General features: G+C 37.6%; 1 protein-coding gene across 1 annotated transcript in view; it reads left to right on the forward strand.

Moving 5' to 3' along the window:
• The first annotated feature begins 650 nt into the window (after nt 1-650).
• Nucleotides 651-25,858, forward strand: part of LOC107718906 (neuroligin-1-like) — a 79,605-nt gene continuing 54,397 nt past the window's right edge. The window contains exon 1 of the mRNA XM_016526161.1: nt 651-714. Coding sequence (XP_016381647.1) covers nt 651-714 — 64 coding nt within the window. The remainder of the gene's footprint in view (nt 715-25,858) is intronic.

Raw genomic sequence — 25,858 nt, forward strand, 5'->3', positions numbered from 1 at the left:
GAACGTTCTTCTGGTCCGTACCCCTCCCAGTCCACTAGATATTCCAATTGACCACCTTGTCTCCGGAAGTCCACAATGGTGTTGACCTTGTTTATGGATCCTTCGTCAGACTTGATGGGAGGAGGAGGCACATCTGAGGCACCAGATCCTGTGAGAGAAGGAAACAGAGGGTGAGTATACGGTTTTAGTAATGAAACATGGAAGGTAGGTGAAATGCGGTACTGTGCAGGTAAGTTAAGTCTAAAGGTGACTTCATTTTTTTTTCGTTGGATGGTGAATGGACCGATGTAGCGGAGACTTTACTTACGACAAGGAAGCCGGAGACGGATATCCCTGGTGGACAGCCAAACCTTTTGTCCCGGGTGGTATATGGGGGTGGCAGATCTTCTAGCATCTGCCTGGCTCTTATGTCTCCATACTGCCCTCTGTATGTGTATATGTGCCGAGTCTCAGACCCTCTCGCTTACCTCTAACCAGTGGTTCACAGCTGGAACATCTGAAGGCTTTCCTGACCAGGGAAACGGGGGCAGTTGGAAACCGAGTACACACTAGAGAGTTGTTAGATCTGTGTTGGACTGGCGTAAAAAAATTCTGTGTGTACTCGGCCCAAGGAAGAAATCGGTTCCAGCTGTGTTGATGGCTGTGACAGTATGACCTCAGGTAACGGCCGATCTCCTGGATCTTACACTCGGTTTGACCGTTGGTTTGTGGATGGTATCCTGATGAGAGGCTGACCGAGACTTCCAAACCCTTCCAAGGATTTCCAAACCCAAGAGATGAATTGTGGCCCCTGATCTGATACGATGTCCTCTGGGATACCAAAGTTGCGGAAAAAGTGCTGGAACAAGGCTTTTGCCATTTCAGTGGCAGAAGGGAGACTTTTGAGGGGGATTAGACAGCAGGCCTTGGAGAATCTGTCCACAGTGATGAGAATGCAGGTGTGATTATCAGATGGGGGCAGATCGGTTATGAAATCAATTCGATGTGTGACCATGGTCGCCTGGGAATTGGGAGTGGAACCACTTTTCCTTCGGTCAGATGATGGGGAGTCTTTGAGATGGCACAGGTGGGACAGCCTCTCACAAACTGAGCAACATCCTGGATCATTCCAGGCCACCAATATCACTGACGGAGGAGCGAGAGGGTCTGTTGGCTGCCTGGGTGTCCAGAACCCAGAGAGGATTGCATGGAGTCCATGAGCGTTATTCACAAGATGGATGGTATGTAGGATCTTCCCTCAGGACCTCCCGTCAAAGCCGGTTCGGTTCGATGGGCCTCAATTATTTGGTCATCCAGGGACCACTGAATGGGACCGACAATTAAGGCTGGAGGGAGTATGGCTTCTGGAGGGGTTGGATTGACTTCTGGAGAGTGTAATTGGTAGGGCTGGGTATCGATTCAGATGTCCCGATTCGATTCGATTTCAATTCGCAAGCTCTCGATTCGATTCGATTCTCGATTTTTTTTATTACATTCAGTGAATATAGTTTTAATACAAATTATCAAATCGACGTCATTTTAAAAAACGATTAATCGAAAAAACAATTTTTTTTGCCCAGCCCTAGTAATTGGGATAGGGTATCAGCTTTGAGGTTCTTCTCACCAGGTCTATAAGTGACTTTGAAATTGTCCCAGCGTGCTTGCCTTGGATTGAGGTGACAAGTTTCATGGAGACATTCTAGATTTCGATGATGACTTTGAATGGATATTTAGCTCCCTCCAGCCAGTGTCTCCACTCCTCATGGGCCAACTTTATAGCCAACAGTTCCCAGTTACCGATGTCATAATTCTGCTCCGCCGGGGACAGTTTCAGGTTTCAGGGTGGCACCACTCTCCATATTCAATTTAGCATTCTTGTCTTCTGTCAGCACACACAGAAGAGGAGACTCACTTAAACATTCAAGGGATTTATTAAAGATAGGTAACAGGTAAGTATGACAGGTAACTTAACATTCTACAAATATTTTATTTTGTTTTATTTATGTACATTTATAATACATGATTTAAATTTTTTTTTTTTTTACTTTTTATATGTATGTGTGTGTGTGTAATGTCTATAGCCAGTATCCTTTAGTTTTTAAGGTGCTACTATTATTTTTGCATGTCGGCCTATTCTAGGACATTGACTTTAATTAATCTGACACTTGAGCAGAATAGCAAGATTTTTCTATATATATATATAAGATAGTTGAACAGATTTCATGAATGTTTTTTTCTGTACTATGAATTTCTTTAGAGCTGATGGAGATTTTCTGCCTCAAATAGTTTTAAAATCAATCTTCAGGGTCTTTATGACAATAACCTGCACTATTAGTTTGTTTGACATTCTAAAAGAGTTTCTTTTTTGAAGACTGAATATGTTAATGTTGTACTTTTTTTAGTCCTCTGTCCCCTTTATCTCTGCTGAGGATGACCTTTGGTTAGTTCTCACCCTTTCATAAAACATAGAGCTAAAGAGAAATAACATCGTTTTTATACCGTCTCGGCCAATTAAGTGGTAGTTGGTGGGCAGCCAGATATTTCACTCTAGTCTTGACCAATTGAAAGAAAAAAGGAAACCTGAAAGGAAACGTCCAAACTGTAGAATTAATTTTCAGACTGTTTAGTACACAGGCTTCATTCAAAAGTCACAGGACCTGATATACATAAATTGTCATCGGCGCTGCATCTTTCTGTTTAGCTTGAGTGACAGTGGGCCTAATCATATATAATGGAAATGAAGTCTAGGAAGCTTGTTTGTGGGTCACAGGAAAAGGTTTCTCGTTATCAGCGTGCAGAATCAGCATGCTAAATGCTAGCAGACAAGCTGTTTCCAAGCATTGTGGCAATAACAAGAGGCTCCACACAGCCAGAATGAAATCGGAGTCTCTATGCGACACCAGGCCTGTAATTTGTAAGCTCCTTTTCACCTCAGTTAATTAAAAGCCATACAACAGAGAATGCCTGCACTTTACCATAAAGCAGGTTGCTGGAATTAGATGAATAAGAGATGAGGGTTGACATACAGCCTCTTCAATTTCACACAACACAGATAGCTTTGGGTTAGCTGTAATTATCTGCGGATGTGTCCATTAAGGTTGGGGATGAAGTTTTAATCTGATGTTATTATGCAGAAAGGATGAAATCATAATGCCTTGGCTGCTCAGGGTCTCAGTGTAGTGTCTTGAAAAGCCTTTGAGGTGCCTTGAGTTCCGTAGGTGTTTATCTTTGAAAGGAACTCAGGTGTGTGCTCAAAGCAAGGTTCATTAGTGTAATAAGTTTGTGTAGCACAAAATAAGTTACACAGATTTGATTGTGACCTCTTCGTATTTAAAGGCGTGTAGAATCAATATGGACGGCCGAGATCAGCTTTCATTTTCATTAAGGATCACTTTTGGAGACTATGGCTGATCGGCAGGGGAAATGACAGAGACGACAGAATGCAAACTTCTTTTGAAAGACAAGAGGGTCGATTTAATTACTGTTCAGATACTTTATAGACATCTTAACTTCAATCGCCGTAATGGATTGTGTGTATGTCTTTCAGAGCTATCACACTGGTAAATTACTGGTTAAAGATCAGGAATGGTAATCCAATGTTTGTTGGTCCAAACCATAAATGTCAGTTTGTGAACTGGAAATTACAAAGATTGAGTTTCTGAGAAAGTTATGTATTTCTAAGTCACTGTCTATGAACTGTTCTATTAAAAGTCTCTTTTTAATAACTAATTTAGTAGTTATTCACTTAGCCAGATTAAAAGTCTAATCTATCCTTCCTTCCTTTGGCAACTTTGGCAAATTCAGTGGTTGGTTCTTCGAAATTGCATTTGGTTTCAGTGTGGTACTTTGCAAACATGACTTTGTTTCCTGGGGGGCTGGATCATACCAACTTTTTCAACAATCTCAAAGTTTTCATTGAGGCTTACTACCCTAAAAATTACTAAAATTGGTTAGTGTTATTTAAAAGGGATATTATTTTACCAAGTAATTGTGTGTGTGTTATCCCAGATAGCACACATATATGTCTGCAATATGTGTGTTAAAGTTGGAAAGCATCTGCTGTGTACAAACATCTGATCAACGTCTCTAAGATGTCAGTTTTACATACGTTCTAAATCATAAACAAACGTCTATTTGACATCAAGTAGGAAACATCCTATAGACGTATTGCAAATGAGCAAACTCTAAAAAATATGTCTTGCAGATGTAAATGCAGATGCCAAATAGACGTCTCCGTGATGTACGTGTGCTATCAGGGTATGCATTTCTGTGTCAGGCTGTTAGCTTAGCAACATGCTAACTTGAAACCCTATTGAAATGAACTGCAAGACGAGTCAAGTGGTATTAGATTTTCTGCCTATGTAGTTTGTTCCAAACCACTCATTTATGAAGTTCTATAGAGTGCAACAATGTCCGCCCACTTTTTCAGCGGCCTTGGTTCTGAAATGGAAGCAGGGACATCTACAGGGGGTAATGAATCATTGGTAATGTAGTTTTTTCAACTAGGAATTGTGCTATTAAACACGATTATTTAAAAAATAATAATAAGTTGAAATAATGTGAGCTGATGGCTTCATCAAAAGCATTGATTAGCAACTTTAAACTCAAAGTGGGTCTGTCTTTAACTGTTCATAAGCTATCGGTAAAATCAGTTCTCCTATGGAGAAAATAAATAGGATTTTTCACTTTTGGAACCCAACTGGTGCATTATATTTTAGTTAGGTTGCAGATTTGGAAGGCAGTTGCCTATGTAGGCATTGAAGAAGTTGAATAGGATTTGGAACATTGCTAAAAAAAAACAAAATGAGGTAAAAAAAAAAAAGCTTTTACAATGCCTCACTGTGGGTTACTCTTACATAAAAATCAATGACGTAGGTGGCCTTGAGTTGGAAATCTAAGTTAACGTTCTGTGTGGTTTCTTTTGTGATTTGAAAAATGTATTCCATGCAGGTTAATCATTTTCTGAACACAATCTTTTTAAAAAGCACTGTAATTAACTTTATCACAGCAGAAGGTGATTGTGAGCATAAATGTGGGTTGTTTGCTGTTTTCAGAGCTTGACCAAAACGTCCTTTGATCTTGAAATGAGCAGCATGAGTCGAGGGATGTGATGACATTAAAAGAAGCCGCCTAACTGGCATATCAATTACTCGAAGATCCGGTGGCCATGCTGGACACCAGATAATAAATTGGGAATCCCTGCTGTCAAAGAACATTGGAAAAAGACCTATAAAGAATTTGTGTCACCAAAGTGGCATGAATAGACAGCAGACAGGCCTGAAATACCAGGGATGGCATCCTCACGATCAGAAGTCATTGGTTTTCAATGAAAGTTCGCAATTTCCAGCAATAATTGGTGAAGCAATGAAGTTAAACAGCTTTTACTAAGAACAGCAGTCAAGTAGAAATGCCTCAGATAGAAAGAGAATGAAAATTTAAAGTTACACGTGTGTCGCAGTGCAGAAAACAGACCAGCTGGCAAGGATTCAAACACATCCAGTTTGATTTCCACAGAAAAGGCATATGTTCTCTCCAGTGTCACCTCCATATTTCTGTCTCTGTCTTTTTGTCTCTATCTCATTTGTTTTTATATAGGCTGAATGCAGAGGAGAGTGAAGCATTAATATCAAAGGGAGAGGTACATTTGTCTCCATGAAGAATATAGTGACGATAATAAATTATCGTCAGCGCCTTGACTGACTTATTCTGACAGTGGTTTTCTTCAGCGAAACCGGACACAATGCATCAGTCACCGCCCCAGGTATATTATAATGAGCGAGATCCAATACATCTGTGGCTATATAGACTAGATAGGTATTGACAGCGCTTTGCTCCAGGGGTGACCATCATAATTATTCTGCACAGTCTCACTGTGACATCCTGTATTATGGGAATAAGCATTTTTATTATGACAGTAATACAGATCTCATTTCTGTTTGAAGCTGAAATATAAAAGGGTTGCATCATCAGTGTTGCGTTTGAGACGTTTGGGCCTTGAGATGCCATAAAGGACGATATGGCAGAACGGCTAGCGTGATGTCTGCTCCCATTAGGGCTTATTTTTGCTTCTGTGAAAGGAAGATTTTTTAAAAGGAAGAATTTAAAACCTGCCTCAGCCAATTTGAGCTTTTTCCTGTGTTGAAAGGTCAATTTCAAATGGATGGATGCAAAATAAAGGCTTCTCTGTCTCTGTCGGTGGAATTTGTTTCGCACAGGCACGAGAAGTGAGACTAAATGGGGTTTTATTTGAATACTGCCCTCACTTGACATTCTAGCTCTTCTCCCAGTCAGAGACTTCAATGTTATTAAACTCTTCAGCGGGTCATCGTTGCTTCAGTCTCCTGTGGTCTGGTACCTGGTAATTTCGGACAAATAAACCTCTGAAGTTCATGCCTGTTAAGGGAGGTAGGTTCTTTCTAGGCAAATTAGTCCATTGTTGAAGACTTGCCACACTTTAGAAGACTGGCTAGTGTGACACTAAGAGATCAAGTACAGATCAACACCCAGCTAAGCAGCATCTAACAAATAATGTTAGATCTTTTTCTTTTCAAGCTATTTTTCCAGTGGCCTTTTAGTTTGCACAAGTGTCTTAGAGGAGCAACCACAGGTGTTAAAAAAAAAAGAGGTATGCATACTTTTGTATAGTATATACATTTCTAATCAGAAACATGGAGAAAAAAAATGTATCACGATTTCCACAACAGTATTAAGCAGAATAACTGTTTTCAGCATTGATACATTTCTCTGGAAGGTCATGTGTCACTGAAGACTGGAATAATGGCTGCTGAAAATTCAGCTTGGCCAACACAGGAATAAATTATATTTAAATGAAAACACAAATTTTCAATTGTAACACTATTTCACAATATTATAGCTTTTACTGTATTCTCAAATAAATGCAGCCTTGGTAAACACAAGAGACTTTAGAAAAAAAGAAAAAGTAAAATCTTGCAATCGGCCAATCCTGAAAAGTATAAAAAATAGCTCAGTATAAGTCAATACAAATCAACATTTGAGTGTGCTATTTTTATGCTCTATGCGGTTAGCGATTCAATCAAAGTAGCTTACTCGCTGCTAATAAAAAGTGGAAAAAAGCCCAAAGTATGCTGTATTATTTTTCATATGGTAAAATCCTTCTGATAACAAGCTTCTCTTTCTCCTCTCTCATTGCATGTGTGTCTTTCTTCAATCCCTCTTGGCTTAGTTTTGGCAATCTAGCTTAAGTAAATGTTGAAAGGGAATGTCCGGGTCTGCTGGCCCAGAAAAAAAGAGGTCATCTGCTTTTTTATACATATATAAATAGCTTGTCTCAGCTCATATGTCTTTAGTTAAAGAAAGTATTTGCCTGCCTGGATATAGTTGCCCATTCAATTGACTTTTCAAGTTGACTTTCATTTTCCAGAGAACACGCATCAACTGACCGCTTATGAGCAGCTATGTCCAAACACAGTTCATTCCTCAGACTCTGACCTGCAAAATGGAGGGCAGTGCGGTGGTGATTTTTTTCTACTCTGTGTGTCCTGGTAAAGTGACAGAGATGAAGAATGCAGTGAGGCCTCTCGGCGGGAGATTCCATTTTTGCTGTAATTGTCATGCAGAAGCTTTGAGCTACGTCTGCTAATGCAGTAACCACTCTCAACTCTGAGCCTGTCTCTTATTCTAACCCCTGACACACGATCTGCACACCAGGATTATAGCTAGCCTCATTTATTTTCAGTCTTTGGTTTTCACTCCGTTTTTCTCCCCTGTTCTCCTTCTCTACATCTTTCTTCCCTCATTTTTGCCTCTGTGAGTAGTCATCTTGCATTTGATCAATACATCACCAAAAAAGTAAATAATAAAATAGCAGCTATGAAGTATTAACCTTAGATTATATGTCTTGGACTATATGTTACATTGGAAAACAGACACTGTAAATTTGAATAAAAATGGTTTAAAAGCAAAGGAAAAATCTTGCTTTATTTTTCATTTATTTTGTTTATTTATAACTAAGTAGAAATAGGACAGGGAAGAGGTTTATGTGTTTTTGTTGCCATTAAGATTCCGTAAAGGTGTACGTGAGGTGTAATTATAATATTACTAAAGTTTTTTGGATGAAAAACAATCAACAATGAGTGATTTATGACCTTTTTCCAACCTGTTTCTCATTCTCTGACTGAAACAGTCTGTTTTGGGGTGTTTTTCCTTTAAGAGGTCAGTGTAACCGCCCACTTTTATGATTGGCTAACATCCATTAACATCATTACTGCCATTACTGTTTTAAAAATAGTTTTTACATGAAATATGTTACTTGCGGTTTGCGGCGGCGTTGTTGTGTCCAGAACAGTTGGCCTGGCCTGATCTTTGAGCAAAAGTATTTTGGCAAAGCCAGCATCATACTGTGATTTGTTCTCAGAACAGTCAATGGTGAAATGTACTGAACACACGCGTAAATTAGCACTGACGTGACTGGGACGTTTGTTAAAAATAAACTGAATCCATTTTTCTCTGACGTTGGGATCTTTCGGCAGCGTATTTAAACATGTTGTTTTTCCACAGCCAGGAACGGCACATCGTCTGCCTGGCATCGCAATCTTATTGTAAACAACTACTCCTTCAGACCCACTTGCTGCACGTCGACTGAACACCTGTGGGTGTGACAACGATGCGAAGAGGCAAAAATAGGTGTAGTTATCTTGCGCTGGAGGCGGTCATATGCAAACGACTGTGCCCAGGTGACGTCACCTTGTCCCTCTGATCTAAAATGACTATGACCAAAATGTCAAAAGATCAAGGGAAATTTGGTTTCTCATGTCATGACCCCTTTAATATCTGTAACAGATATCCCTGATATTCAGTATGAAATCAAAATTGACTTTTTTTTACCCATCTCTGACCTTATTGTGCATAATTAATCCGTGCTCATATTTCCCAAAAGAAATCATGTAAATAATTTGTAAAAAAAAATAAAAAAAATATCATAATATAGTAATTTAATGTAATGAATTTATGTATTTATTTTTGCTTTTGTAGTGTTTTGTTTTGCTTGACGCAAAAATTAATAAATAAAATTAAATAAAAATTAACCAAGGCTCATAATTTTTTAACCCAGGAAAATACGTGACTTGTGTTGCAACGCTGTACCAGTTGAGCCACCGAGCAAGTTTACTATGTCAGAGAGCCATACATTTGAAGCTGGTTATGTGATGCAAACATCAAAATGTGTGTGTATAATATATCTATCTATATATATATATATATATATATATATATAAACACACACACACACATTTTGTTGTTAAAAATAAAAGTTGGCATTTTACTGCCTCCAGTGTTCATCTCAACTGGAAACTACTGTGAAATGTGCATATAGTCATTTCCAGTGAGGGTTGATATTTTTGGCCTTTTTGACATATAAAAGAGGTAGGGCTTACAGAATAGTACACATCAGAGAGGAAAATATTTTTGTAAGTTGGAGCACATCACTGACCATTAGGCCCTGGTATTTGACAATTATTTTTGCTTTGATTTCTATAGAGCTCTAGGTGTTCTCCTTATTTGAAGTCACTTGCTCTCATAATTGCCACTTTCATGAAAAGTACACTTGCTTATGAATCACTTTCGAAAACAAAAGTGTCTGCGAAGGACATCATTGTTAATGCATAACTGCCGCAATATTTCTGTTTCTGAGCTTGTATGTGTGTGGACCGTGGCAGCTGGAGCCATCAAACTGTGCAGAGTGAATAAGCCACTGTTTGGGTGCTCGAGATACGCTGGAGAGCCAGGAGCATATGGGCGAGCATCTGCGGGGTCTCCATTAGCAGGACCCTTGCTCCGCCGTCATTCAGCCAGCCCATTTTAAAAGCAAATTAGCCACTGACTTCAGACGCAGCCACCATCGTCCCCTCCCACCCAGTGGGTATTCATAGACCTAAATGTCAAAGCATTTAAGACAAAAAAAGGGGTTCGTCCATTAAGGCCATCAGCTGGAATGGTGATTTGGTGTTTAGCTTGTATCAGTGGCACAGACACTAGGTCCCGATGCTGAGTGCTCCACTCATGCCCTTATAAAACCCGAGGCTTGGGAGCAGATGACGGGCTTATTTACCACTTTGGGAAATAAGAGGTATTGAGAGATATTGATTCATTACGGCTTTAATTGCGTATAATTGGCCCCATTTTGGTCATACGCCGGGGCAGCTTGTTTGTGTGTGGCTGAGAGTGCACAAGCGTGCTTGTTTGCTCGAGTCTCGGCTCGCATGGATGATAAATGCCAGTAGTGTGACATTTACCCAAATAACCAGCAGAGGGAGTTGGACTCTGCTGAGCTCTGTGGTCTCTGTGCCCACTCAAACACTGATTTGACAGCAGAACAGAGGGCACTGAACATCCCCGGAGAGCGGGTGCCGTCTGCAGCATTAGAAAGAAGGATCACAGTTCAGCTCCCCTTCTCTGATTGTTGTGAAATCTGAGCATGACTGATTTGCATGAGTGTTGTGTTTTCAGAATGTCTAGCATATGTGTATGCAATTAAGCTAATAGGCATTCTCATTCACTCTCCTTTTTGACCTTGTGCAACAACCATATGGCGAAAACTGATTTAAGATTGTATAAAGGGTAGTTTAAAAAATGTAAGAAAAGCAAATGGAACATTTTTAGGGCTGTCAGTTGATTCTTATTTTTTAACGAATTAGTACATGAGCTGTCAATTAATCTATTATATTTATTATCAATACATCTATTATATTTATGGATATTTAATGATGCATATTTTTCAAATGTAATTTACAGCACATTTCCTGTGTGTAATCTAAAAATAAATGTATATTTTTCATAAAGTACAATATAATGTTGTGATACTTACATTTACTAATAGTATTTCAGATTATTTATTTTAGTTCTTAGTGTTTTATTCATAATTTATTGAGACAAACTAGTACAGAATTTTTATACCTGACATTTTGTTTTATTTTTAATCTATCTAGGCAAAATAGTGTAGAATTTTAATATCTGCTGCTTATCAACAATAAAATAATTATCAGTTCATCGTCTTGACCAGAATTTTAGTAATAGTGCAGTATTTTTAAAAATCGTTTCTCTTTGTAGGCATGCAGATGGATATCTGATGCAATGAGTGCCACTTTAAAAAAAATATTGTTATAAACAGAACAAAAATACAAGACACCTGCATTCTGTACAAGACTACAACTATTTTTGAATACAAATATTGTCCGCTTGGTAAGTGGTTTGGTGAGGCTCATTGCCTGTATCTGTGGATGCGCTTTTCTGTACGGGTCAGGGGACATGATTAATTAGGTTCATTTTTTATCACATTATTTTATTGTAATTAATCACACTAAATAATTGTTAAGTTGAGAGCCCTAAACTTTATAACCGGCAAGTTTATTGTAGCATTATGAATTACTCATGACAGCTGTTTGTGATATCTGTGTGTGGCAGTGTGTCCAGAGGTGAGAGCGAGAGAAGAGAAACCATCTTTAATTTATGACAGGTCTTCCACTCCCCCTACAGTCGTCTCAAACTGTATGTTAGGACTCACTCTCTTCTCTAATGCTCCTATCTTTAGCATTCACAGCTCTCACTAGCTCTGTTTAACTGATTCCTGAGACTGAAATGGATGGAAGGAAAAAATGACAAGAGCAGACTTGCATTTCTCCATTTTTACTTTTATCTAAAAAGCCCTCCATGCAAACATCCATGGGACCTTGTGTCATCATTTATGTAAATGGCTGATCTCAGTCGCGTAGGAGACTCGTGCACTGATAGGCTGAAGCAGAGGAAGAAAGAGAGAGACCTACACCAAGAGCTTTTTAAGATTTATTTAAAAATGTAAGTATTTTAAGAACAGTTGCTGTAAATTGTATTTGGTGCCTATTTACGCGTTTTCTTCACCAATACATTTGGATTGTTCCTTCAATATTCAGCATGAAATCCATGTTGATCCTATTTACTTTATAAATACACATTCCTATTGTGTGTGATGCATCCTACTTTAGATTTTTTTAATTATTAAAAAAAAAGAGCTTTTCTTATTTTTATCTGTTTATTTATCACATTTATCACAAATTCTGTTTCTCTCTACAGTTTGTCACATTACAGAAGTAGGTTTTCACACAGACAGAAGTCCATTCTATTCCTTGTACTCATTCACGTACACACACTGTCTCCTTTAATTCATGTGAAATTACTTCTGTGCAAATTCCCGGAAGAGATCTCTCCAGCTAGAGAATAGTTTCCTCTTTAGGATTCTACCCATGTTTCAAGTGGTTTTCTCTCATATAGCGGCTCTCAAGCTACTTCACGTATATTCTCTTTTTCAGCTACACAATATCACACTGACTTAATTATCTGTAGTTTAAGCTTGCTAATATAATCTCTTGTGATATAGCATAATTCTCTGGGATCAATGAGGTGGAACTAATCTAGGTTTGATCAAATATGTGGATTTGTGTGCTGGGGAAAAGAATGGTTTATGTATTTGATGTATTACCTTTTCTTTTTCTCTCTCCAAATCTCAAAAGACTAAACACAGACTGGCTTATTTCACTTTAAAGTATTTGACCATTTTTTATGTGTTTGTGTGTGTGTGTGTGTGTGTGTGTTTGTGGTGTTGATAGATTTTATTATGATGCACCAAAACACTAAAGAACATGCAAAATCAAATTACAGAATTCTCTGATTGTTGTCTTTAACTAATTTAATTCATTTAATTAGGCTGATGTTTTGAGATTTTTTTTTTCTTTTGTAAAAAGTACACATAAAAAAGTCCTTATGTTCAGAGAAATCCAGGCATCATGTAATCAGTGAGATGTTTCTTTTGTCCAAGAGAATGACAGGTCTGGTCATGACTGTTGCAGGAGTGCTGAGCTTTTCCTGCGATGAAAGCAGCTAGTCGAGAAATCTGCGTCAAATCAGGGTCATTCAAAGAGTTTTTTTTCTTTCCTTTTCTATTCTTACCCTGAAAGAAGGACACTAAAAACAGAACACGCTCTATAGGTCTGATTGCTTACTCGCTCTGGTAAAAACATCTCTCTAACTTTGATTTTCAAAAGTGCAGACTATGGAGAATTACAAAAAGGGCAAGAGAAAGAAAGCAGCACGTTTGGGTTGTTGCTGAAGTGACGATTTACAGATGCATAATGCAAACCTTTTACTAGATTGTAATGGCATTACTCCTTAGTAGTCATGTTAAGTGTTACGTTACTGATTCATTAATTTCTTAAATCCATATCAGCCTATACCAGATGAACAGTACAATTAATGAGAGTATTTTCATTCTCCAAAACAGTGTGCCCTAAAAAACAAGTGATGCGTCAATGAAAGGAACCTCAGTCATTGCTATATTCAACACTTTTTGAGAAGAGTAACTGCGATGAGATTATTTTAAAACAAATGCATTGTAACAGTATGAATAACCTGGTATTCAATTCAATGAAGTTAAATAGCATACTGTATTTTCCACAAGCTCTGTATGTAACATAAACAAGGTCTCTGAGGACAGTCAGAGCAGATCATTGTGCTGAAGAGTGTTTTAAGATGTCTGGTGTTGTTATCCGTAGCTCAGAAGGACATTCAGCGTGCTGAATGACAAGAACACTTGAGGCTTTGCAGGATGAAGTTGTTAATGTTGAAGTTAGTGGGAAGGAGATGGTCGAAGGGGAATGAATGTCCGCTTAGTTTTGTCATTGGAATGAAGCACAATATTTGTTCAAATCAATATATCTTGCTGTAGTAGTAATTAAGAGGATGAATCTGCCCTCGAGGGGCTCACAGACAGTATGGAGTCCATTTTGAAGCCTCTCTTTCCAGTCTCACGATAGACCCGAGCAGGAAGCAGTTGCTAAGAAACAGTACATGTGGTATGAAATATTAGTTCTGCCTTTATTTTTCTTTCTTTCCTTTTTACTTTCTTTCTTCAAGTTCTTTTAAAAGCAGTATTGACAATAGTCAGTGACAGACGCCAGACCTGGTATTTTTTACTTTTGAATTTCTCAAGTAGCTGTTTAATTTTATGGGATTTTAGGAGAGATGTTTACAGTGATGGGATTGGAACACATACCCTGCGTCTCAATGTTCATACTATCCATCCTAAATAGCATATGAGATTAGAATAAGTGTGTCCCAAAGCATAGTATGTTGAAAAGTGTATGCCAAAAGTCCCCGGATGGTCTACTATTTCAGGTCGATTTTTAAAGTGTGGATCCGTGCACACTCTAATGGCTAATATTGCCCACAATCCATTGCGCTTTGGTGAAGGATTCTGTCAAGAACTACAAACACGAATAAAACGCGTAAAAAACTACAAACATGGCAGATGTGTGCGACCGGCGGTTAGGTAGAGAGGCTTAGAAAAAGGGGTTTGAGTTACTAATATTCAACATTTAACCTGGTAAAAAATATTTATTTAATGTTATCTGTGTTATATTTCATCTGCAACAGCAATGTAAACTTTTATAAACATGCGTTTGGTCGTTAACTTTTAAATGCATCATGCATAAAATATGAGCAGATCAATGTGCTACTTCTTTTCTCTCCAATACGGTAGGAAGCTAAATGAAATGCAATGTGGAGGATGTTAACTGTGACAAGATGATTGACAGGCCAGTTTACAGTGACAGGGTGCGTGTATCTATGCGACAGAGCGTCCGTTAAAGACGCAGTTGTGTGACGTGATAGTATGTCCCAAAGCTTGCCTACTCTTCTACTACACACTCAAAAGTGTGTACTTTTTCTTCACCAAAAGAGTACATACTTTAAGGGTGTAGTATAAGTAGGCACATTGAGACGCAGCAATAATGTGCTAGTTTTAGTAAAGGAAGTCCCGCCTACCAAATAAAAGAGCCAATCCACAACCAACAAAGTCATTGCTTGGTAGCCTATTAATACATTTATTGCTAGTTTGATGACAGCGTAAAAGAAACATGGTTGGTATTGTGAAACAAAAGTTTAGGATACCATTCATGTCACATTTTACTGCTAATTTGGAATATATTGTTGAACTGTGAGTTTGGCAAGTAGTTTTTGAAATTTCTATAACTGCAAGATAATTTTGTCATCATTTACTCAACCTCATGTCTTTTTGTGGAACACAAAAGAAACATTTTAAGAGTAAGTTGGCCACCGAACAACATTGGACCGTATTGACTTTCATTATAAGGAAAAAATGAAACATTTTTCTTATATAAATAATACAGTTTCAGTCTATTTCAGTTCAAAATGCCATGTTTAATTAAATGTGTTATTGGCCATTTTTTACTAGCCATAAGAAGATTTTATGGTTAGGGACTCAGATTCAGTATAGCTTTGAGAAATCAGAGGGTAAATGTCATGCTGAGTATAGCTTTGGGAGGTTTCAGGGTAAAGGTCTCTGTATGGGTGTAATGGCTTGATTGTAAATGACTGTAATCTTGGTTAATAGAGATGCACTGAAGAGCTGCATATGGCTTTGTTCATCTGTTATACCATAACAGCAGTTGACGTTGGACAATAATGGACCCTTGCTTGTAACTCAATATTTGATACATCTTGTCTTTTTAAATGACACGTGAAGGCCACGCCGCTTTACATGTTTGGATGATGAGAGCCTGAGCGAAAGCTTAAGGGGTTGTTTTTATGTTTGACCCAGTACGAGCTTATTTGACCGTGCTTTTGGATGACTGACAGCCTCCAGGTCCAACTGTTTGGAGAGAGAGGGAGAGCTCTGACAAACCATTATTGTATAGTGCACAGTATTTGCTTTCTTTACCTCTAGTCTCGGCTAGATTTACTGATGGAGAAAAAGCGAGAAAGGCATCTTGTCTTTTAAATGACACGTGAAGGCCACGCCGCTTTACATGTTTGGATGATGAGAGCCTGAGCGAAAGCTTAAGGGGTTGGTTTTGCGTTTGACCCAGTACGAGCTTATTTGACCGTGCTTTTGGATGACTGACAGCCTCCAGGTCCAACTGTTTGGAGAGAGAGGGAGAGCTCTGACAAACCATTATTGTATAGTGCACAGTATTTGCTTACTTTACCTCTAGTCTCGGCTAGATTTACTGATGGAGAAAAAGCGAGAAAGCAAGCAGTGGTACACGACAAGCCTCCTTATAGATGTAGCAAGGTGCTTTTAGTGTCAGCTCTCCCAGATTAGACAGAGTGCCAGAGTGTGTTTGCTGCTGGAGTGTCAGGCCACTGGCTGAAGCTCAGCTTCTTTTGAGTGTCATTCTTAATCCTGAAGTGAGCCAAGCACCCACCAGGCCGAAATGGCGGTCTGATTGGGCAGAGGCAGCTCACCCGTGAGAGTGAAAATCTCTCTTTCTCGCTTTCTCCCCAGCTGCAGACTGAACACAGGCTCCTGGATTTGGGTCACAGAATATCAGCGTTAGCCAGAAAGAGGAAAAAGGGAAAACATTAATCAATGATTTAATGGTAATCTGGGGCTCAGGTTGTTTGAGGATAGCTGTCTGTGTAGATGAAAAAGAGAGAGAGGAACGACAGAGACACTGAGATGATTACATGCTTTTTGACATTGGTACATTCCACCAACAGAGTACAAAATACTTTAATAAAAAATAGGAAAAGGTTGATTGTCGACCTCAGGAGGTCAAAATAAATTTTATATGAGTGGTTTTATTTTCTATTATTATTATTTGTGTTGAGAACATAGTTAATATCAGTAAATATAAAGTTCTCTGTAAAACATGGGATTTATGCCTCTAATACTTTAAAAAATATATATTTGTGGAAAGTGCTGACAGTTGTTTTGTTGAAAAAAAAGAAGAAGCTCAGATGGCATTTGAAAGAGTGACAAGATGAGCTGTTATTGAAGACAAGCTTTGTTAGAAATGCAGATGCATTCACACAGGAACACTTTATAGAGGTTTTTAATTGTTGGTTCATTTGTACATTTTCAGCATCTCACACCATATTTTAAAAGATGTTAATGTGAAAAGAGTTAAGTGTTTAAAAACATGTTTTGAGACTGTCGTGTAGATTCCATTGTGTAGCATGTAGTTGTTTTGAGTGCAAAAAATGTGTGTGTGTGTGTGTGTGTACAGGTTCCAAAAATATTAAGCAGCACAACTGTTTCCAACATTGATAATAATAAATCAGTTGTTTTGAGACTGTCGTGTAGATTCCATTGTGTAGCATGTAGTTGTTTTGAGTGCAAAAAATGTGTGTGTGTGTGTACAGGTTCCAAAAATATTAAGCAGCACAACTGTTTCCAACATTGATAATAATAAATCAGCATATTAGAATGATTTCTGAAGGATCATTGAATACACTGAATACTGTAGTAATGGCTGATGAAAATTCAGCTTTACCACAGAAATAAATTATATTTTAAAGTATTTTAAAATAAAAATACATTATTTTGATTTGTAAACACATTTCACAATATTACTGTTTTTACCACATTTTTGATAAAATAATGCAGCCTTGATGAGCATAATATAGACTTCTTGAATATGTTTTAATTAAGTTTGGTACTGCTGTTTAGTGCCGCCTGTCAGGTTAACCAATAAGGTATATTGAAAAATGAAGATTATTGAAGTTGTCAATGTTATGTCTAACGTCACACATCAAGTCTTTGCCATGTTTGGAAATTCTGTAGTATTTTTAATTCATTGCCTGCCACTGCGTACGCATGTATTGTGACATCAGTGTTCTATTATGGAGTGCTATTAATCAGAACTGTTATCGTAGAGCCCTTCTAGTAACTTATAGTAGTGCATGACTTAACTTGGTCTTGTCACAGCCGTCTTTACTTCTCATCCTAAACTGCTCAGCAGTGACTTCATGTCATTGGTCTCTTGACACAATCATTATAGCCTGCAACCGATGCTGTGAATAGCACGGTATGATACCGATCATTAGATGTTGATGTCGTGAGAAACTGGCCTCAACTTCTGCTTGTGACACATCACAATCTTGCGCAGCCTTGCGTTAGCTGATACACCCTGACACAGTGGATCAAGTATATCGGTGGTAAACGTTAAACGGGAAGAAGTCAGTGCTCAGATGAAGCCAAACACAGATTGCTTGAGCATAAATGCACGTGTGTTAATACCTAAACCCCTGCCAGTGACATATTAGTTGTTTCAGGCGAGGGGGAACATATTTGCCTAGCGTGTGATTTGATTAATCTTCCTCAAAGATGTCGATCCCAAATATGTGTACTGGTGTCATCGCCTTTTAAAATGGAAAATTACAGAAACAACTCCCAGCTGTTAAACTGTGAAATGGGTTTATCTAGTAACTTATTCATGCACATTTGCTTCCTTCTCTCTCGAAATTAATTTATCGCAGCAAATAAAGGCAATTAAAGCAGGCGTGTTTAGGAAATACGAGGGGTTTTCCGTTATCGGGTAGTTCGCGTGAGCCGTTTCCTCATGCGAAAATAGATCATTTTTGCTATTGTTGTTTCTGGTTCTCGTGGAGGTGGTGTTTTAAGAAGAGCTCTGTCTGACAGCCATGTACACACTCTCTCACACGCACCCGAAATGACAATGTGTTGCAGACGTGTACGATGGTAGAGGCTACAGGGGATAATCAACCTGGCTGAGTGATTAAACATGGCGTCACTCCCTTGTGAAAGATGTGGCCCAGTGGCAGATGTCTGGCCCTTTGCCAGGGCATGCGAGGTTGGATGGCATCGTTAACACGTGCCACGCTAAAAATAGTCTTGTTAGGCCCACGTGTTCATCACCGAAATGACATCTCTGTGACTGGGAATATCACTCATTTGCTGAGACCGGATTATCTGCGCTGCATTTAAAGTAGAGAATTATTCACCCGGTGTGAGTTTTATCTGTTTTGATACGGCGTTCTAGTTCTGGATGTTTTGTTTTTGGTCATCTTTGCCATTTGTCACATTTAAATCATTTATGTAATTACATGACTGTGTTTTCCATGTGTATCTCTGTAGTTCCATCTCTTGGTCCTTGTTTCCTAGGGAACTGTTTCTAAGGTTACAAGTTTACTTTTTTCTTCCTCTTAACTTGCTATAAGGGAATGTTCCCCAATAGATTACATTGCTGTTTACATGCAAACACTTGGCAGTAACACATATGGCTATTCAAGAGCTGTTTTTGATTAAGATTTCATTTAAATTGAGCTCAAAGTGACCCGAATGTGATCAGAGGCTGAAAGACCTGCTTTGATAAGATTATTGGAGATTTTTGCTTCTTGCCATCAGGTTTGTTGGATCAAGATACACCCAGAATTTGATATTAATCATGATGTCGTTAGATATACATTTACACTACTTTTCAAAATTTTGGGGGTCGGTAAAAATTTTTTTTTAAATTTTTTTGAAAGAAAGACTTCTCTTATGCTCACTAAAGCTGCATTGATTACGTAAAACATACAGTAAAAAAGTAATATTTTAAAATATTATTATAATTTAAATTACTGTTTTCTATTGTAATATTTTTTGAAATAGTGTTTATTTCTGTGATGGCAAGGCAGAATTTTCAGCAGCTTTATGATCCCTCAGAAATCATTCTAATATGCTGATTTGCTGCTTCTTCTTCTTATTATTATTATTATTATTATTATTATTTATTATTATTATTATTATTATTATTTTCAGTGTTGAAAACAGTTGTGCTGCCTTTTTTTTTGGAAACTATGATCATTTTTTCAGGATTTTTGATGAATAGAAAGTTCAAAAGAACAACATTTATTTGTAATATAATTATTTTATAACATTATAAATGTTAATAAAAATATTTATTTCTTTGAAAGAAACAAATCTTATTGGCCCCAAACTTCACACACATTTAGTTTCCAAAGTGCAGCCCCTGAATTGTCCAATATGATCAAACAATCTTAAATGAATAAAATCTAATCTAATTTGCTGAATACACATATTATTTTTGTGCATTTGTAAATATATTTCAAACAATTTAAAACAGTATTTAAAACAACAATTATTTTATAAGCAATTTTTTTTAAGCTTTAGAAGTGTGTTACACCTTTTTTTTTTTTATAATGTTGTATATATAGCCTACTATGGTTTAAATGATTAATTCAGTCTATATCAATTAAAATGTTTCTGCCACCACATCATACCTCCAAGCCTTGTTTGACTTTCTTAAACTCAGAGATGTAGGTATGAACTCTGTACTGGTTACACAGTCATGGATAGATGGAAGATTTTTGACAAGACGTGTCAGAAAAGTTAGCGCTTTTGAAATGTGATCCTAATATCACTCTACACGTGTCAGGTTATTAATCCGCTTTGGAGGAAAAAGCAAAAAATGTGGTATCTTCTTCAGCATAGGTTTATCCTCCATCCCAAGTGGCATATTTTCACTATTATAAGGGAACAGCAGACCTCTCCACTCTCTCAGTGCTTCAGGTTGGTTATTGAAAAATAAGTTGCTTGGCAGTTTCTTGCCTGATGTGACTCAAGTGAGCCATCTGGCCATTGATCGGGTGGTTTGCGAGCATGTGATTTCCAATCTCTCTTTCAGAGCGTGTGTCCCTTCCTCTGATATACCTGTAGGTGAAAAAAAAGAACATTTGTGAAGGAGATCAGTTAGTCTCACTCAAAGCTAATGGAAATCCATTGTCAGCTGAGAGGATGCTTTTGCAATGGGAGGACAGAGCTTCCTTTGTGCCATTGTACCTGTAGTCTAGACTCGTTCTGCTCATATCCTCAGGTGACTGTCAGAATGTGTTATGTTAAATCAGCTCTCTGCCACAGATGCTGTTTGATAGCTGGTATGGAAAGAATTATTCTCCATGTGGAGGCCTGGAAACATATAGAACAGCTGGATCTCTTCCATGAATCCAGGCACTGCACAAATGACTCTAAGCAACAGTTCCAGAATGCCTTTAGTGCTGTCAAAATATTTTTTGAGGTTGTACAGTAAATAAAACAAAGACTATTGGATTATGTTGTGCAAGAAAATAATATTTCAGTCTTTCGTCTTCAACATTTCACATTTAATTTAATATGTTACTTGTCAATGCTTTGTGATTCTTTGCCTTCCTGTAGCTCAAACTTTGCAACACCAAGGTCATGGGTTCAATTCCCAGGGATAACAAGAACTGAAATCTGAAATAAATAAAGAAATATGTGTGCCTTAAGTCACTTTGGATTTTTGTACACTTGTTTTTTTTCAAGAGTTAATGTCGGGTAGGTTTGTCTATTTAGAAGAGCCTTGAACTTGAACTTGCTTTTCCCACATAAGCACCATAGCTGCTTTGCCACGGCTCCAGGGTCAGTGTTTTAAATCACAGGTTAATTATTAATAATTGCACCTCAAGTGATTATTTTACTTATAATCTTTGAGAAAATGTTGGCATGACGATGTTTAGATGCTTCTGTGGTATCCCAGAAATCAATGAGGGATCAAACAGCCTCATAGCTCTTTAACTGTTCCATTTCTTCTTCTTTTTTTCTTTTGCACTTGGTCCATCTCGGTTTTTATTTCACATCAAAATGTAATTCAGAGCCCCTTTCATGCTCAAATGGTTGTTTGTGTAACTGTCTGTGCTTTGGAAAATTGAGAATTCCATTCGTAATACACGAGCCTTTCATGGATGAAGAGAATAAGCACTCTGTGCTACAGCAGGAACCATCACACCTCTCTTTGAGTTTCCCCATATATGATTCCATTTAAGATCAGAGACAAAAGAAACACTGAAGAGGTAAAACATGATCGTTTGACAGGCACGAATGAAAAGGCATTGTATCAAGGCATTTGTAAAAACCAAGAGAATAAAGTCATTGTTGGTGCTCGCAATCAGTGCTGCTTTTTTGGAGTGAAGTTAACCAAAAAAAAAAGAACGATTGCTGATTGAAGTCATCTGATGAGATTAGAGCTCGACTGAATGGTCATCACCGGGGATAGCAGATGCCACCCACTCAATTTCTCTTTCATTTTTTAACGACGCTGTGTTCTGTGGTGCCGCAAATGAGGCTTCATTCATACTAGATTGACCTTTTGCCATGTTGTGGCAGCGAAATTGAAAAGACTTTAAGATTCATTTAACCCAGGGCTATTTATTTTTTATTGCGCACTCCTTTCTCACACTTCTTTGATTTTTATCTGTTGTTAGACTGCCGTCGCTGCTCAGAAAAATCGATTTCATCTGCTACAAACGACTCTTGACAAGCCCTCCTAATTAGACGCACTGCACATTTGATGTGTGGACTGACACGATGGCGTGTTTTTTGAGTGTTACGCATTTTACGTGAGACAAAACTCACTGACTAGCACTTCTAAGTAGTGACCAGGGACTATGTTGTGTTTCGTTGCAGGTTAACTGAGCAGTATTTTGACGATCAGGCAAAGAACTGCAGATTCCCTCCTGGCGCTTCGGGTTTTTAGGGGAAATGGTGAATGATGCCTTGTTGTTGCTTTTTCCCAGAGGTCATTGCTGGATGTCAGTCTATGAGCAGCTCAGTGGTTGGATATGAAAAGCAGCACATTGTTATCTTAATCATATTTTTGCCTCAGATGTTTCCTGTTTCGAAAGCGTCCCTCATCTCCTGCTGCAGCCCCAAGCGCTACAACACAAAGGCAATTTGTTCATATTTATTCCGACCTATACGTCAAATTTTCCCTGCAAAGGGGACTTAATTGAATTAACTTTCATAAAAGAAAGCCATTACTGTATCTGAGTCTCGAGATATCCATATAAATTTGTAAAGGCTTAATCTTGTATTAGCAGTCAAGGTGGCTCTCACCCACACAAATGCTAATTTTAATGGTCGAGCTCCGTTTAAATGTCTGTGAATGTGTTCCGGTACAATTGCTTCTCTTCCAAATCACAATCACACATATTGCCATCTTCTCCCTGGCTGTATTTCAGCTCTATGGTGGTCCCAGGCTGCCACACTTCAAATGAAAAACAAAGCAATGTGTTCATGATTTATAATGGCTGCTTTCCCTCTTCATCACCAACGTTCATTTGAATTCACTGGAAATTCTATTAGTCTGCTGGAGAAAAAAAAAGAGTGTCTTGAAAGACTTCTTGTGGACTGAGGATCTGCACGTTTTTAATAGGTCCAAAAAGCATTAGGAGACTAATTTCATTAACATTGTCAGTGCATAATCAACCAGTCGATAGATAAAGGAGCAAGCCAATCGGCCTTTGCTAATCTGGCTCAGAAATAATGAGCAGGTGATGAGGACGATCTGCTGTATGCTGGAAGGAATGTAGAAAGAGCCACTTTGGCGGACAATACGTTGTAGAGTCATGTAGAAATTAGCATACTGTCGCCTTATCCTGTTAATGGTATTAAAGAACATACAGTAAATCCTGTAAATGTGCTCCCTGGATTCAGGAGAGAATATATGTTACTCTAAAGCAGGGCTGTCCAAACTCGGTCCTGGAGGGCCGGTGTCCTGCAGAGTTTAGCTCCAACTTGCCTCAACACACCTGACTGGAAGTTTCTATGCCTAGTAAGAGCTTGATTAGCTGGTTCAGGTGTGTTTAATTAGGGTAGGAGCTAAACTCTGCAGGACACCAGCCCTCCAGGACCGAGTTTGAACAGCCCTGCTCTAAAGGGACCATCCATGCGGAAAAATGCAGCTTAATCTGGTTTGTTCGTTTTATGGCCTTCCAGGCTTCCAGTTTTTGTAGGCCAACCCAGAAGTTAGCAGCGCCCTAGGATTTTTCCATTGGTTTTGGATTATTGCAGAAGATAGGATCTGTGACCAACTCTGTGGTCATCATGATAATCTTCATAAATTAACACAATTTGAATGAATTTTAAAGCATAAATACAATTGCCAGAAGTAAAAAGCCAAATGTAGGCTATTAACAAACTACACTGCGGGTGCTTCAACATCTCCACCATTAACCAGTCTTTATTTGAAAAAAATAAAAATAAACATTTACCTTGGAAGTTGGCTAAAGACCTAAGTGCAGTAGATGGAGGTTGAATACGTCGTTATTAGGAAGGCCAGAGATTTTGAACAGTACCTAGAAATTAACGATAAACCTGATAAATCACCCATAACATTATGGGAGGCAGCAAAAGCTGTGCTAAGAGGGAAAATTATTTAATGTGCTTCCACATAAAAAAAACAAATAATAATTAATTTTAAAAAGAAGATAGAAAAGCAAAATAAACTTGAATAAAATAAATTAAATAACAATAAATAGAGACCCCATGGTGGCTGTTCTTGGGGCCAGTATGGAAGATGTGAAAAAAATGCAAAAATGCTATCACCATAACCAACTTATAGCAAATGGTTATCTTTATTTAGAGAAATATATGTCATGGGAAAATAGCATATACTCTCAGATTGCAACAGGCCTCATTTCAAAAAAGATGGACAGCCTGGTAAGAAGGAATGGATATAGACTGGGACTGAAGGTTGTCCAGTTTGGCCAATTTACGAGATTTACATTCAGTTATAGGACCTATAATAATTAAAAATCATAATAATAATAAAAATAAAAATAAATATATGATATGCATGACAAGGCTTTGGCTTTAAGCCCCTCTTGGTTGGATTCAAGTATTAGTTTATTTATACAATTTTGTCAATTGTTTTTATTATGATGACATTATTGTATGATTGATTGATTCTCCCTAAGTGGATTACTTTTGTATGGTTTGTTAAATAAGTTTGTTTATATTTCATGTTTAGTGAACTATGTTGACCCGCATTGAATGTTAAGAACAAATATATATGATGTATGTTTTAGTTTGTTCCTAAAAAGATAAAATAAAAAATTTAGTTGGGAAAAAATAAATAAATAAATATTTGCCTAAATATTTGAGTTAGAATAGTTTGAAAGAGCATATGATTAGATGAGTTTACCTGTTCAATGTGATGACTTTTAATGTCTCAGACAACCTCTGTAGTCCCATTTAGCCTCTTGTTAGCAATCGCAAGTAAAAGCTTGTTAGCAAAGACAAGTAAAAGTTAAAAAAAAAATCTCAAGGGAATATTACTTTTATGTCGTAGAACAAAACATTAAAATATCTTGACGCTGTGTTAACCACATGAATTAGTTTCAGGTATTTAAGCAAACCTTTTGGGATGACGGAAGTCCTAAACTACTAACTCAAAAATATGTAATCCTGCAGTACTCTATATGTCTGGTTTTAAAGGCGCTTTAGGGCCATTTTAGCTAGGCAGGCTGGAAGAGCAATGTGAACCAGGTTGAAGGTTTTTTTTTTTTTTTTTTTTCATGTTTCATGTTTTTCATGGAATGTTACGGATAGTACAGCATTTATTTGTTTATTTGTTCTTTTGAAATAAAAGAGTACTCTGCAAAAAATAACATATAATAATACAATAATAATAATTCTGCCATTTTCGGCCAGGTCATTATCCATTAATTTTACAGACATTTCCGTTAACTCTAAAACACAACAAAATGAAGTGCAAAATTCAAAATATAGGTAAAACACCTGTAAAATAAACAAACAAATAAATATAGAAAATACCTTAATTTTAATACAGTACATTTTACCCTATTTTTACCTATTTATTTCATTTCATTTTATTTATTTTATTTTATTTACAGAGAGTATGATATTCTTTTTTAGACATACTCTAATGTTCATAACAAAGCTTCTCTTCCCATTCTACCCAGATTCTTAATGAAAACTAGCCTCAAAACTGGGACAATCGGAAATTTTAATGGTTTTGATGTCACAACTTTTATCCTATTTATGTTTTAGCAGATTTGTAATACACAACAGGGTGAACTTTGTTAGTATATGAATGTTAGCCAGTCTTAACATTGATAATTTGCTAAAGCCTTAAAGGGTTAGTTCACCCAAAAATGAAAATACAGCGGATATTCTCCAAAATGGCACCAGGGTAATGCAGAGGAGACTAATTGTTGAATAAAGTCTTTTTTTTTCTTTTGCACACAAAAAGTATTCTCGTAGCTTCGTATAATTGCAGATGAACCC

This window comes from Sinocyclocheilus rhinocerous, unplaced genomic scaffold, assembly GCF_001515625.1.
Source record: "Sinocyclocheilus rhinocerous isolate Xijiao unplaced genomic scaffold, SAMN03320098_v1.1 scaffold1595, whole genome shotgun sequence".
NCBI lineage: Eukaryota > Metazoa > Chordata > Actinopteri > Cypriniformes > Cyprinidae > Sinocyclocheilus > Sinocyclocheilus rhinocerous.